Consider the following 13,826-nt stretch of genomic DNA (forward strand, 5'->3'; position numbering starts at 1 on the left):
CATAGCATTAAGGATATTTTGTGTACCATACTGTAGTTGGTATGGAGGTCATGCTCAAGAAGTAGGTTGTGATACCCACTGTGTGGGGTCTGTGATGACTCTCCTCTGCTTGCTCAGGTTCATCATCCACTTCCAGCTCTTCCCTTCACATCTTTCTGGACCACCTAAACCTGGCGATCACACTATTTTGCCACTAATCTGGCCCTTATATATACATAGTTTGAACATTTCTAATCCAAAATAGCAATTCCAACACTAATATGGTATCAGAAGTCAAAAATTATACATTTGACAATTCAGACAAGACCACTGGTGAACTAAGAAAATTGTGTGAAATAATCTTCAAAACATGTGATAAAGTATAGATGAGATGTGATTAGTGTTTGTAGCTGGGTGGTATATGAATCTTACTTCATCCCTCTCTCTCTGTCTGTCTCTGTCTCTCTGTCTCTGTCTCTCTGTCTCTGTCTCTCTCTGTCTCTCTCTCTCTCTCTCTGTCTCTCTCTCTCTCTCTCTCTGTCTCTCTCTCTCTCTCTCTCTCACACACACACACACACACAAGGTTCCAAAAATATTTTAAATGTGAAACTCGGATGAAGCATTTGAACAAGGAACAATCAACTCACACTGCAAACTGTTCCCAGTTCTCAAGCAAGGCTGAAAACCATTGAACTGTTTGAGAGCTGGGGTCACATCTTGTTTTTGTTCACGACATCATTAGATACTTAAACATTCATTGTCACTTAAGAAAAGTTAGGAGGTTAAAAAAAAAATGCTCCAAAGCATTCAACTAACATTTATGAACACTTAAAACACCAATTGTTAATCCCTGACTACACATACCTAACTAAATCTCAATTAATTCTCTTTCTACTAGAAAAAAAAATTAAATAAAATCACTCACTGTCCTCGCAATTTCCAAGCCAGAAATTCTTGATGCTTACATATCCATTCTCCTCCTTCCCCACTACCCAATCAGTTATCAATGTAGTTGATGACACTGTCTTCACAACACTGGAATCTGTCTGTTTTCTTATCCCAATAGTCATTTAAGTCTAAGCCCATATAATGAAGACAATGGGCTGATTTTGTGTATCACACATACTGACTGTACTCCAGTTTGGACCCCACCCACGCTACTATGCTAAAATTACCCTCCTAAGTCTCAAATCAGTTCCTATCACTTTACCCTTTAAACATTCCCTTAAAAAGGTCTATGTGTGTCCCCCTGGTTCATCCTTTTAACATCATCCATACTATCGCCCCTTCTTGCATTCTCCATTCCAGTCACTCCTAAGAACTTGGCAGGGATCACACTTATGCCATTCAATTCCTTGCCTCTGGGCCTTTGAACCTGCTGCTCCTCCCCATAAAATGTCCTTCTCCCTACTCTTGCCTGGCTCACCCTGCCCATCCTTCATGACTCAACTGAGACATTACCTCATTTCTCTCCCCGTCTCCCAGTCTGGTTAGATGCCTCTCCTCTATGTTTCCCTGGTGTCCTTGGTGGGCCTCCATCTTAACACTACTCACCTTGTATTGTAATTGCCTGTTATCTGTCACCTTCTCCAGCCCCGGGTGAGGATGGGATGCAACTTTCTATTTCGCTGGTATCACAGAGGTGAGCATAGCATTGCCAGACACACTTCCAGGGCCCATGTGGGGTTTTTGATGAATGAATAAGTGAACTATGGTAAAGTGAAAGAAAGAAATCAAGAGCCAAGATGCCCCAGAGAAGCAGATTACCTCATCAAGAAAAGAGCTTCAACTACTGACCCCTCCATCATGATCAATAGTGCCTTCTATGGCTTGAATGCATCCCCCTCAAGTTCATGTTCATCATTTAATAAAGACTCAAATCCTCAGTACATCAGTGCTAGAGACTGAGCAAAGTCCTAGGTGATTAGATCACAAGGACAGAGCCCTCAGGAAGGGATTCATTCCATTGCTTACTGTGGGAGTAGGCTAGTTATTGTGTGAGTAGGCTAGTTAATGTGGGAGTAGGCTAGTTATTGAAGGAATTGGCTCTTGAGAGTGGGAACAGGAGGCTCAGAAATCCAAGGTCATTCCTGACTAGAGAGGTAGTTTGTTTTAAGCCAAACTGGGCTACAGTTATCCTGTCTCAAAAATAAACAGATAGATAGGTAGATAGATAGATAGGTAGATAGATAGATAGGTAGATAGATAGGTAGATAGATAGATAGATAGATAGATAGATAGATAGATAGACAGATAGATGTTGAAAAATATAAAAACAGCAATGAATGAGCAGGCCCCTTCTCACTCTCCTGTGTTCTGGGCTCCTTCACCTTCCACAATATTATGACACAGCAGAAGGCCCTCACCAGATACTGAACAGTGTGGCTGTGATGCTCTTAGACATGCAGCACTCAGAAACATGAGCCAAATAAAATTCTTTATAAATTACCCATGATGCTCTGTTGTAGCAACACAAAACAAGCAAAGACGACACCCCTACTCCAGGCTCTGCAGTCCTGAGTGTCCTCTGCCCACCACCATAAAAGTCTTCAGACCTGCCCCCTTCTTCCATTTCTATCTCAGAGTCCTTGGTCTTGTCCAGGCCACTGCTAGAGCAGTCCAGAAGGTGTCTGTTTTTAGTCTTCCCCTTTGTGTGCTCTCTCTGCCCCCTCTCTCCCTCCTACACACAACTTCACAAAGGATTTCTGCTGAACTTGAGGCCTGTGTCCATAGTGCCCCTCCTGATCTGCTTCCTAGAATCCCAACTCTACTTTCTATGCCTGGGTTTAGGTCAAGTTGAAAGGTACAGAGTCTAGAGGGAGCATGTTGGTCCAAGACCTCAGATCTGTTCTTCTCTCAGGTGATACCACAGGCTTGTCCCAATGAGCAGAAATACTTTCAATCTAAATGAATTCTCTACAGGCTTTTACTGTAGGATCCTTTTCTCCTGGAAGTCATCATAATATATGAAAATGGAGGGAAGTCATGTAACTTCATAGACTAGTGTTGATTTTGCCAGGAGTTGATACCCAATTTAACTATCATTCATTGCCATTTGTGGATATTTTATTTGGCCTATGTATTTGCCTTTGTGCATATACCCTTATTTAATTCAATTTTATCAGGACATATACTTAGTAAGTGACAAATTAAGGATCCAAGCCCTCCTCACTATGACTCCAAAACCTTAGTTCTAAATGAATCATATTTATACTTAAAAGTATTGTGATGTCTAAATCAATAATAAGTACTTACAAACATTGAATTCTAGATTATTATTTAACTGGGAACATGAATGTTCATATATCAAAAGTGTGAGTATATCAGAAATAAAAACCAAGAAAAATTATATTTATAGACGTGGCATATATGCATTAGCAAGCACTCAAAGTGCTTATTAGACATGGAAGACCAGTTCTACCTTCAGATAGGGAGAGCAGAGGTCAACTGTTTCCAGCCCATTATTTCTTATGCTGAGATGCTAGCCAGATGGCCCGTTAGAGGGTCAAGAGGACTGAGAAGTTGGGGCCAGGAAGAAAGAACTGGATTCGGTGACTTACTGTCATTTCTTCTGCTGACACTTCTCCTCTCAGATAGAATTTCTCAGAATATTGTTAACTTGTGAAAATCTGTGGAATGATTAGTAAAATACCAGGCTACTCGACAAATCTTTATACATCTGTCCTTGGATATCCTGTAATTGCCACTTGAGCCATTCATGAAACTGGAGAAAATGTGGACTACATTCTTCTCCAAGTAAAAAAGGTTTTGCTGTGTTCTGTTGCTTTGTTGAAGTCTGAAAACAAGCCAAGATGTTCCTCTCTCTTGCACTTCATTTCTATTGAAGATGCTTTCTGGGAGAAACCAGAGTGAATTCAGCAGCCTCCCTAGCAACTCCCTTTTAATTTCTTTAGTGTATGTGTGTGTGTGTGTGTGTGTGTGTGTGTGTGTGTGTGTGTGTGTGTGTGTGTTTGGCAAGGTTGGGTACTGCAAGATAACCCTGATTTTTATTTGCTTATTCTTTTCTGAAATGCAAAATCACTTCCTAAAGTTGCATCATTTCTCTCTACAACATCAAGAACATCTGTCAATTAATATGTGTCCACTGATTCACATCTGTAGGAGATTTTAAAAGGCAAGCCATTTATTTCACTGAGCTCAGAGAGAAAGTTCAAGTAACTGAATAAAGATATCTCTTCCCCAAGACTCTTGACCTCTTCTCAGATAGCCATGGTATCACACTTGCATCTCACGACTGGTTTAGCCAAATGCTTTTATGTAGTATTTTGGAATTTACAAGATCTTGGCATGCCAGTGCATCTTTCAATCCATACAGTATCTTTAAGAATTCAGTGCTATTATTCCCTACTTTATAGTTGCTGAAACCAGATCACTCAGTATGAAGCTCTCCCAAGCAACAGTGGGGTCTAGCTCCCACTATAAAACATTTCATTGCATAGTCTTTCCAATCTCCTCTCTGCCAGACATAGCACATTGATATCCAAGGTTAGTCTCTGGTTGTCCAAAGTTCAATCGCCTTTCTGTATCTACTGCCCTAGTACCACCTCCATTCAGAATTTGATCTTATGACTCTATTTCTTCATATTCATTCTCTCCTCATTCATAATAGAATCACTGCAGTTCAGCTGGACCATGGCAAGAGATGGCCAACCTCCCTTCCTCTGTCATAGTCACATGAACAAACCTGGGCAACACAGAGATGAAAATGCAGAAGCCAATTTCTGAGCTATCCCTTAAAAGGAACAGTGTATGTAGTTGGAGAGCGTCTCTCCAGGTGCCACCAAGCCCTGTTAGTCCAACAACCCACTTGTAAAATAAACACACAGACATTTATATTATTTAAACTGCTTGGCCATTAGCTCAGGACTACCATTGTCTAGCTCTTACTCTCATATTTATCCCATTTCTATTAATCTATACTTTGCCACATGGCTCATGGATTACCAGTACCTTATCTCTTTCTTGTCATGGTGGCAGTTCAGTCTCTCTCTCCGCCTTCCACTTGTGAAAGTTAACCTTCTTTTTTTTAACAAAAAAGAAAGGGGGAAGCGCTGAGGATATCACTCTGTATAAATAAAATGCTGATTGGCCAGTGGCCAGGCAGGAAGTATAGGTGGGACAAGCAGAGAAGAGAATTCTGGGAAATAGAAGGCAGAAAGAGAGAGAGAGGGAGAGAGAGAGAGAGAGAGAGAGAGAGAGAGAGAGAGAGAGAGAGAGAGAGAGAGAGAGAGACAGCTGCCACCATGACAAGAAAGAGATAAGGTACTGGTAAGCAATGAGCCACGTGGCAAAGTATAGATTAATAGAAATGGGCTAAATATAAGAGTAAAAGCTAGACAATGGTAGGCCTGAGCTAATGGCCAAGCAGTTTAAATAATATAAATGTCTGTGTGATTATTTTACAAATGGGTTGTTGGACTAACAGGGCTTGGTGGCACCTGGAGAGAAGCTCTCCGACTACAAATGGTGCCCAATGTGTTGGCAAGAGTATCCACCTAAAACCTGAGAAAAAAGATTCTAAAATGGAGCTAAAAACAGCTTCCTAGTTGTCTCTCTCAAGTTAGTGGCAGCCTGCCGGTTTGAGCTACTATGGCGGGTTCCTGGCGTGTGCGTCTGACCTGCAGTGTGGCAGGAATGAGTAGTCTACAAGAGGCACTTTACTCTGCTGTGTGGTAGATTTAGCCTTTGCTAGTTAAAAAAAAAAAAAAAGTTTCTGGGCTATGCACTGCTTTGATAGAACTGCTTCTGATAGTTGATGGTACACATGACTCCAGACCCAGAGCTGGCGGTAAACTGTACCACCGCCATGTTGGGAAGCTGAGGTGGGTGGAGCCAGCAGCCCCAGCGGTGTTTCAGTCTTACAAAGATGGATATTACACAGAGAATCTGGCTTATGTTGTCTTTGGGATTTTTAACTACAAAAAAAGATTTGATCGTAAAAGCTGTTGAGTTAAACAAATATGTAAATTTTAAAGGTACTTTGACTTCAAAATTTAGATATAAGGATACGTTGCTTTGGAAAAGAGTGTCTGCTTTTGTTTTCACAGAAAGCCAGAGGCTGTGGATTTGTTCCAGATTAAGATACATCAGGTTTGACCAGCCAAGACCCCCTGAAAGGTCTCTGATGACACCATGGCCCAAATGATCCAACATCCAAAATGGTTTTAAGGCAACTGGCTCAAAAGATATACCCTCACGGACTGCTCCATAATCCTAAAATTTTCTTTGTGTCCCCATAAGATACAGCACCCCCCTCCAGCAGGAAGTAGTAAGAGAAACTATGCCCACATTCCCAAAATTATCAAGCTGGCTTTGGAGATGGAATTGGCTCACTCCTTCTCTAAACCCAGGCATATTGCTGAAAGAAAAGGTTAAGAGATTCTTGTGTCCCAAGTCAGAAGAGCCCTCTGGTGTGGGACAGAAAAAAAACAGTATGTTTATTTAAAGCAGGTTGATTATAAATACAATCTCTTTCTAAAGAAGAAAAGGGGATATGATATAGATATAATAGGATGAAAGGGTAGTTTAAGGAACTTACTTCTAAAGAGCAACAACTTGTTTAAAATGTTTTACATTGGTATAGATTTTAGTCTACTGATACAAACTTAAAGTTAATTTTATTATACTGTGTGTATATTTCTACTCGTGTTTAAGGTATTATGTTTGTATAGCTCATTTTAAATTGAAATGGATAATTAAAAATAGATTAATAATTAGTCATCTATGACAATCATACTTGTAGCCATGTTAGTTAAATCTTCTAGATATACATAGAGATATTTCAGATATAGGTAATCTTCAAATACTTCAAAGACCTGCAGAAAATGGCATTTAAAATACTTTTAAAATTTAGACATTCTGGACAGTGAGACATGTCTGCTCCTGACAGCACCAATTTACTTCAGAGAGGAGGATGGGCATTGAAGACACTTCATATGGAATTTATCTTCACCTTGGCAAAAATAGCCATTTGGGCAAGAAACTGTTCTTGCCTGGACTGCTTGATCAACTGGACATGCAGGACCCATAGAAAGGTGACCACTGAACTTTGCTTGACAAAATGGTCCTTCAGGTTCCTGCTTTGCAGAGGAAACTGCCAGACATTCTACAGTACACTGAGAGAAGTAACCGAGAAACTCTAGCCCTGTGGGCTGAAGGCAAATGCCCCAACTTTACAAAGGAACATTAGGTGACTGTCCAGGTTGCCAGTTGTCTCTGTCTACCCTACAAGACTCCCGAAAGTTGCTTGCATCCTTCTCTCATTTCTCAGGTAATAATATATCCTTCTGAGGTCTTTGATGTAGTTGAAGACTAGATAGGTATACTTTTCCTTAGTTATGATGAAAGATAATTAGATAAAACCTTAGACTCATAAATATAGGATAGATAAAATATTTTGTTTAATTTTGCCAAAACAAATAGACTAGATATTGTAACTATCATTTTTGCTTGATAATTGTTTTGTTATATGTAATTTTATTATGTAAAAGTTAAAACCTTCCTTTAAAAAAAAAAAAGAAAAAGGGAAGTGCTGTGGATATCACTCTGTATAAATAAAATGCTGTTTGGCCAGTGGCCAGGCAAGAAGTATAGGTGGGACAAGAGAGAAGAGAATTCTGGGAGGTGGAAAGCTGGGGCAGAGAGATGCTGCGAGCCACTGCCATGACAAGGAAGATGTAAGGTACGTAAGCCACAAACCAAGTGGCAAAGTATAGACTAATAGAAATGGATTAATTTAAGATAGAACTAGATAACAAGAAGCCTGCCACACTATACAGTTTGTAAGCAATATAAGTTTCTGTGTGTTTACTTGGTTGGGTCTAAGCATCTATGGACCTGGCGGGTGAGAGAGATTTGTCCTGACTCTGGGCCAGGTAGGAAAACTCTAACTACAGGTGTATGTTCCCTTCCCTCTTTTCCTCATTGATTGGCTACAACATGGCTGTGGCAGTTAGCCACTTCATGTGGATGAGGGTACAAAGGGTTAGCAGAACAGTGGGGTGAGAGCCAGGAGAGAGAGAGAGAGAGAGAGAGAGAGAGAGAGAGAGAGAGAGAGAGAGAGAGCTCATCAATGCCACCTGTGCAATCATGAGACCCAAGGGGTCTAATGCCTACACACACACACACACACACACACACACACACACACCACGTGTTAAAAAAATCCTGAGAAAAGAAATGATCAATGGGTCGGAAGAGAGCCTTGGGTTAAAAATCCCGTTGTGTGGAATCTCTCCTGAGTAGCATAAGAGAGTTTATAACCTTGGTGTTTGCCCACTAAAATACTCAGACATTTTTCTACATGCCCTCTATTGACCACTGTAGCTCCAGTCAGGAAGCTAACCTACCCATATGCAGTCAAAGAGACTCTGATGAGCTCAGTGACCTCGCTGAAGGTCACCTCTGCTCAACCGATAGAGTGAGAACTCGAAACAAATCCTCTGATTCCTGAGTTTTCTCTCTCTAATTGTAGATATGACTTGAACAGAATCAATGCTCTGGCTCAGGCAGACCAAAAGTCAAGAGTCCAAAGAAGTGCTCAGAGCCTCTAGGTAAGCAACACAAACTACTAAGATAGCAGAAGAAACCAGAACTTTCCATTTCTGTTTTAATCTCTTCTTTTAAGATTCTGTGGGATTTTATAATGTACATAATATATTAGTATAGTCCTGCATGTATAATTTATAAATACATAAATATACATATAGTGCTGTGTGCTCAAACACTTAACTGATGATACATGATCAAACTGAAAAGGAAAAAAAAACCCACTAGTCTAACCATTATCTTCTATTTCTAATTCTTAAAAATATTATCAAATTTTTGTTGCTTGGTCTATTTTCTGTTCTCCTGAGTAGAACTGCAAGTCCTTTTTCTAAGAAGTAAGATAAAGTGGGTGCAAAGGGCTAAGCAAGTCAGAAGCTTCTAGAAGGAAGACTCTCTAACCATCTCTAAGCATTCCACACTGCCAGCCAGGTTACTTTGGTCAAATTAACTGTTGCCGTGTCTCCTCTTTTCAATGTGTCATTTCAATCCGACTAAACATTTGTCAACCTACTTCCCTACTTGTCATTCAATCTGGAAAACCGAGTCAATTTTCCTTGTGGGGATACAGCCTGTGTTACTATAAGGACACTCTGGGGTAGTTAAAATAAAGGTAAGAGAGGTTCAGGTTTGGGGCGGGGCTTCCCCAGTAGGCTGTTCATGAGTTTAAATATTTTCTCTTTTTCCATCAGTTTCCCGTAATCTTAGAACAGAGTTCAAATGACTTCCACCCTTTAGCCTTTCTTTGCCATGTGAGATAACACATCAGGCACAAAGATGCTGATACCCTTTCCTAAATGATTAAAGTCCCACATGATAACCCTAGGGTTAGTTATCTACAGTGGGCCTTACGTAAGATGAGGGGGATGCAGAAAATTCAACATTTTGGTGAAGAGGACCCCCTTCCCCTGGTCCTGGGCTGGGGTTGGGGTTCAATTTCCCTAAGACATACAAAAATTGCTTGATGATCAGGAGAGAGCCAGAAGGGAAAAGAGAGAACTAAAGAGGATGAAAACATTCACAGGGCTAAATTCAACCCACAGAGCTCTTGCCTCTGCCCATGGGTATGGCATATCACAGAGATGTTGCTGTCTTCCTGGAAAGACTTATGAATAATGATTATTATCATTATTATGTGTGTGTTTGTGTGTGCATGTTGTATATGTGGTAGCATACATGCCATGGTACATGTATGAAGGGCATAAGACAGCTTTGTGAAGTCAGTTCTCTCTTTCCACCTTTACATGTTTTAGGAAGCAAACTTAGCTCATCAACTCTTTTTTTTTTTTTAACCCATCAAGCCTTCCTGCCAGCTCCAAAGTTTGAAAATATTTCAGAATGTCCTGAGAAGCTCTGCTATAGACCCCTGAGGTACTCTGACACACAGTTTGGGAAGCACAGAAACTATCTGTGGCCTTGCAGAGCAGTAGAATCCTTATTTTCTTGGCGGGAGACAGAGACTCGGGAAGATTGCCTGGTTGGTTTGCTGTAGCACAGGATTTGAACTTGTGGAGAACCACTCTGCAAGCCTTCCCACTCTGCCCTCTTGGCTTATAGCATTTATGCACAGTCCTTAATGCATCTCTAGTACTACATGCCGGACAAGTGTCCTCCCCCACACCCAAACATACAGGCGCCCGGCCATAGGTGCACACACACATGCCTATCCCTAAGGTCCAAACCATTGCCTCCCATTGGGATGGTGTTCTTTTGCATCCGACTTTTGAGAAAGTTCTCTTCTGGTTTCAGCTCCAAGTTTTATCTCTTGACTACTTGTGTCAATATTTACCTTTCCTTTTCAGATCCTGTCTATTATATGTCAGTTAATGGCATCTGGTCTTACACTGTTCTCTAATTGCTTTATCAGGATAAATGTAAGTATTTTTTTTTATTTCTTTTGTTTCTATGTATTGGTGTTTGAATGCTGGACCTCACCCGTGCTAGTCAAGTACTCTATCATTGAATTGCTGCTTCAGCCTTTTTTCCCCCCTTTTTCCTTTCCCATTTTCTTTCTCCTTTCCTTTAGAGACATGGTCTTAATAAACAGCTTACGTGTATCCTTCAATTCACTTTGCAGCCTGGCAGGCCTTAAACTGACATCCTCCTGCCTCAGCCTCCTGTGTAGCTGGGAGTGCATGCCAGCAGGCCAGGCTGAATTTTTCTAAGACCGGATGCTGTCCACAAACAGGGACGGCATGTTACCTTGCAGTGGACATACAGAAGCCGATACGCCAGGGGTTACATCAGAAAAATGCTGGAATACAAGAAACTGTCAGGACACCCTCATGCCTACAAGTAAATAACAGGGGATATACAACTAACAACAGAGTATCAGACATGACATCTAACGCCTTTGTGAGATATTTTATGACAGAGTTCTGTTGGTTCTCACTGCAGTCTGATTATTGCATTCCTTCTATGGGACAAAGCTGGAGCTTAGACAAAGTCACTTTGGCTCACATTCTAACCTGCAAATGGAAAGGGCAGGTCCAGAAGCTCTATTTTTACACCCGCCTCAACTTGGTCTCACTGAGCCACATGTACAGCCCAGGTCCCTTAGGCAGAGCAGACTCTCGGTTCAAAGCTCCATGCGGTCGGTACCTTGACTGTGTTTTAGGCAGAACAGAGCCTTAAGGAACAGGAGGCTGGTGGGGATGCTGCTAGGGAAAATGTCCACTCTTTGGTCGGGTCAATGGGTTTATGGAAAGTTCCACATGATTTCCTAAATGAAGCTAACGTGAATGGATGCTGTCCCCTAACAGGGAGTACATGTTATTTTGCAGTAGACATACAGAAGCCGCTACACCAGTTGTTACGTCAGCAAGATGCTGGAATAGAAATTGATAGGACACCCTAATGCCTGGTCCTCATCTTTCAACGTAGGACAGAGAGAACCACCAGCTGGGGCTGAGGGCTTCAGAGGCCAGCGAGTTCAGGACTGAGGGCTGACAGGAGGATGCGAGCAAGGTGAAATTCATAGCTAGCCCTTCCGGGTCGTGAGAGCTTTAGTAAAGATGAGCCAGGTCTGTGGCTCAAACCTCCACCCAAGGGGTGCAGTGATGCGGGCTCTTCCTAACCTATGCTTTCGGGGAGTTACTTCACCTCTCTGTTTCAGCATCCTTGTCAGTAGAATGAGGTCATGTAAGAGTTGTGAAGATTAAACAGAAAAACAAACATAAAGTGGGAGGGATGGGGCTCAGCGGTGACAGACACTTAATAAGTAATAGCGGCTTATCGAAGATGACAAATAGGTTCCAGGCTGTGCTGTACTCAGCAGGCACTTATTAAATGGGAGTGACAGACAGTGCCACCACCACCACCATGACAGTGTTGTTTTTGTGGGAACCAGTGCCATGCTTTAGGGAGCTATTCTGAAGCTCCAGGCTGCAGATTAAGGGGCAGAATGGAAAGGAACAGGAAGAACCCAAAAGCAAAACGTTCACCCTGAAAGACCCTGACATGAAACAGGAGGAGCCGACATATGGTGCCGGGCTGGGAAAATAAAATAAACAACAGACCATATACATTTCAAATTACATCATTTTCTTCTGCATCATGTCTCCAGCCTGCTGGGAACACACAGATGTGTTGCGTTCATTTGTAAAAGTTTTATTAAGATTACAAAAAAAGTCAGCCTTGAGTTTTATGAAGAGAAGAATTAATGGAGGGGGGAGGCCTTTGGGTGGCTGATTTCACTCAGGGAAGAATGGAGTGTGTCTGGGATGGACCCTTTCACCAACTGCCTGCCTTTCTGGAAGGAGCTAGCATGTCATTGAAGCAGAGCGCACAGGAAACACTTGATAATGCTAACACAAACCATTGTCATCATTATATACCTGGGAGTACATGTAGTAAACCAGAAATCTATTTGCATTTCGCTAAGGTCCCAAACAACTTGCTGCCTACATGGGAATACTCACAGTGATTAGGGTGTCCTGGCCAACAGGTACATTGTGTGACCGCTCTTGGAGAAACTTATCTGAACCAACCTCAGAGAAAAACACCTTGAAAGGAAGGAAAGACCCTGGTGAGGATAGAGGCAACATTTTCCTAAGATCAAAGTTTCACAAACATTCAGAAAGCTTGTGGGTATTGAGGTATGTCACATTGCCCCTTAAGTACTATAAGCATGTGCAGGCTTGGAGAAAGACCTACACCATGAGGAAGGATGGGTGGAGTTGAACTCAGGTTGTTCCCCTTCCCCCAAAATATAACCTTGGGGCACTTATATCCCATGTTTGTAGATGGCTCATTTTATGTCAACTTGACACAAGATACAGTCATTTTGGAAAAGTGCACCTCGGTTGAGAAAATGCCCTATAAGATTGACCACCGGGCAAGCCTATGGTGCATTGTCTTGTCTGACAGTTGATGTGTGGGGGCCCTGTTCACTCTGGGTGGTGGTTGTGGGTGCTGGAAGCAAGCAGATAGAGCAAGCCAGTAAGCAGCACCCTTCCATGGCCCCTACTTAGCTCCCATCACCAGGTTCCTGCCCAGCTTGAGTCCCTCAAGTGATGGAGTATGACCTGAAAGTGGCTAGATGAAATATAAGCCCTTTCTTCCACAACTTGCTTTTGGTCATGGTGTTTCATTGCAGTACCAGAAACCCTAACAAGACAGTCTCAAAGTAGATTCCCACTTTCAGAAGACCAGAGGGCATGAACCATGAACTACAGCCTCTGTTCTTCAGTGAAATGAAGACAGTAGGGAGTGGTGGGAGTCAAGCAAAATAAGCAACTTTCTCTCCACCCTAGATGAAATGCTCAACGCTGTGGGTGGGGCTTTGTAGGTTGATACAGCCAGCTCTCCCAATGTCACAAAGATTTCAGAAGTCTGAAATGCCCGGGCTTCTGAAGTTCCTCATCTCTAAAATCACTCTTCAGAGACAAACTTTGTGGCAAACTGTAGCTGTTCAACCTAGTTTGTAGTCTTTGGTGGGGCAGACGCAGTCACTAAACATCACCCTACTCTATCTGTGTACCCCTTCGACTCGGATCCTCACAGTGACGCCCCACGACTTCCTCTGCTTCTGCGTTATGATCTAAAGTTGATGGTATGCAACTGGTAACAGAAACCACGAATTCTTCTTGCTCTATTTTCCCTTTGCTACACAGCAAAAAGACTGGAAAGATCCCAGTGTATTAACGGTGTGACCAGCTCACAAGAGGAAAATGGCATAGTTATTAACACAAGAGGATTTATGTGAGGGGCCACAAACAGGGTGAGTACCTATAGAGCAAAAACAAACTTCAAAACCTGAAGCACTTTGACTGCTGATATGA

General features: G+C 42.0%; 1 protein-coding gene across 2 annotated transcripts in view; it reads right to left on the bottom strand.

The window, feature by feature from the left end:
- The window catches only part of Egflam (EGF like, fibronectin type III and laminin G domains), a 179,429-nt gene that overhangs the window by 99,321 nt on the left and 66,282 nt on the right, over positions 1-13,826 (bottom strand). For both annotated transcript variants that reach the window (XM_036207340.1, XM_036207339.1), the window contains exon 3: positions 12,465-12,548. In XM_036207340.1, coding sequence (XP_036063233.1) covers positions 12,465-12,548 — 84 coding nt within the window. The remainder of the gene's footprint in view (positions 1-12,464; positions 12,549-13,826) is intronic.

Source organism: Onychomys torridus, chromosome 15 (assembly GCF_903995425.1).
Source record: "Onychomys torridus chromosome 15, mOncTor1.1, whole genome shotgun sequence".
Lineage (NCBI taxonomy): Eukaryota > Metazoa > Chordata > Mammalia > Rodentia > Cricetidae > Onychomys > Onychomys torridus.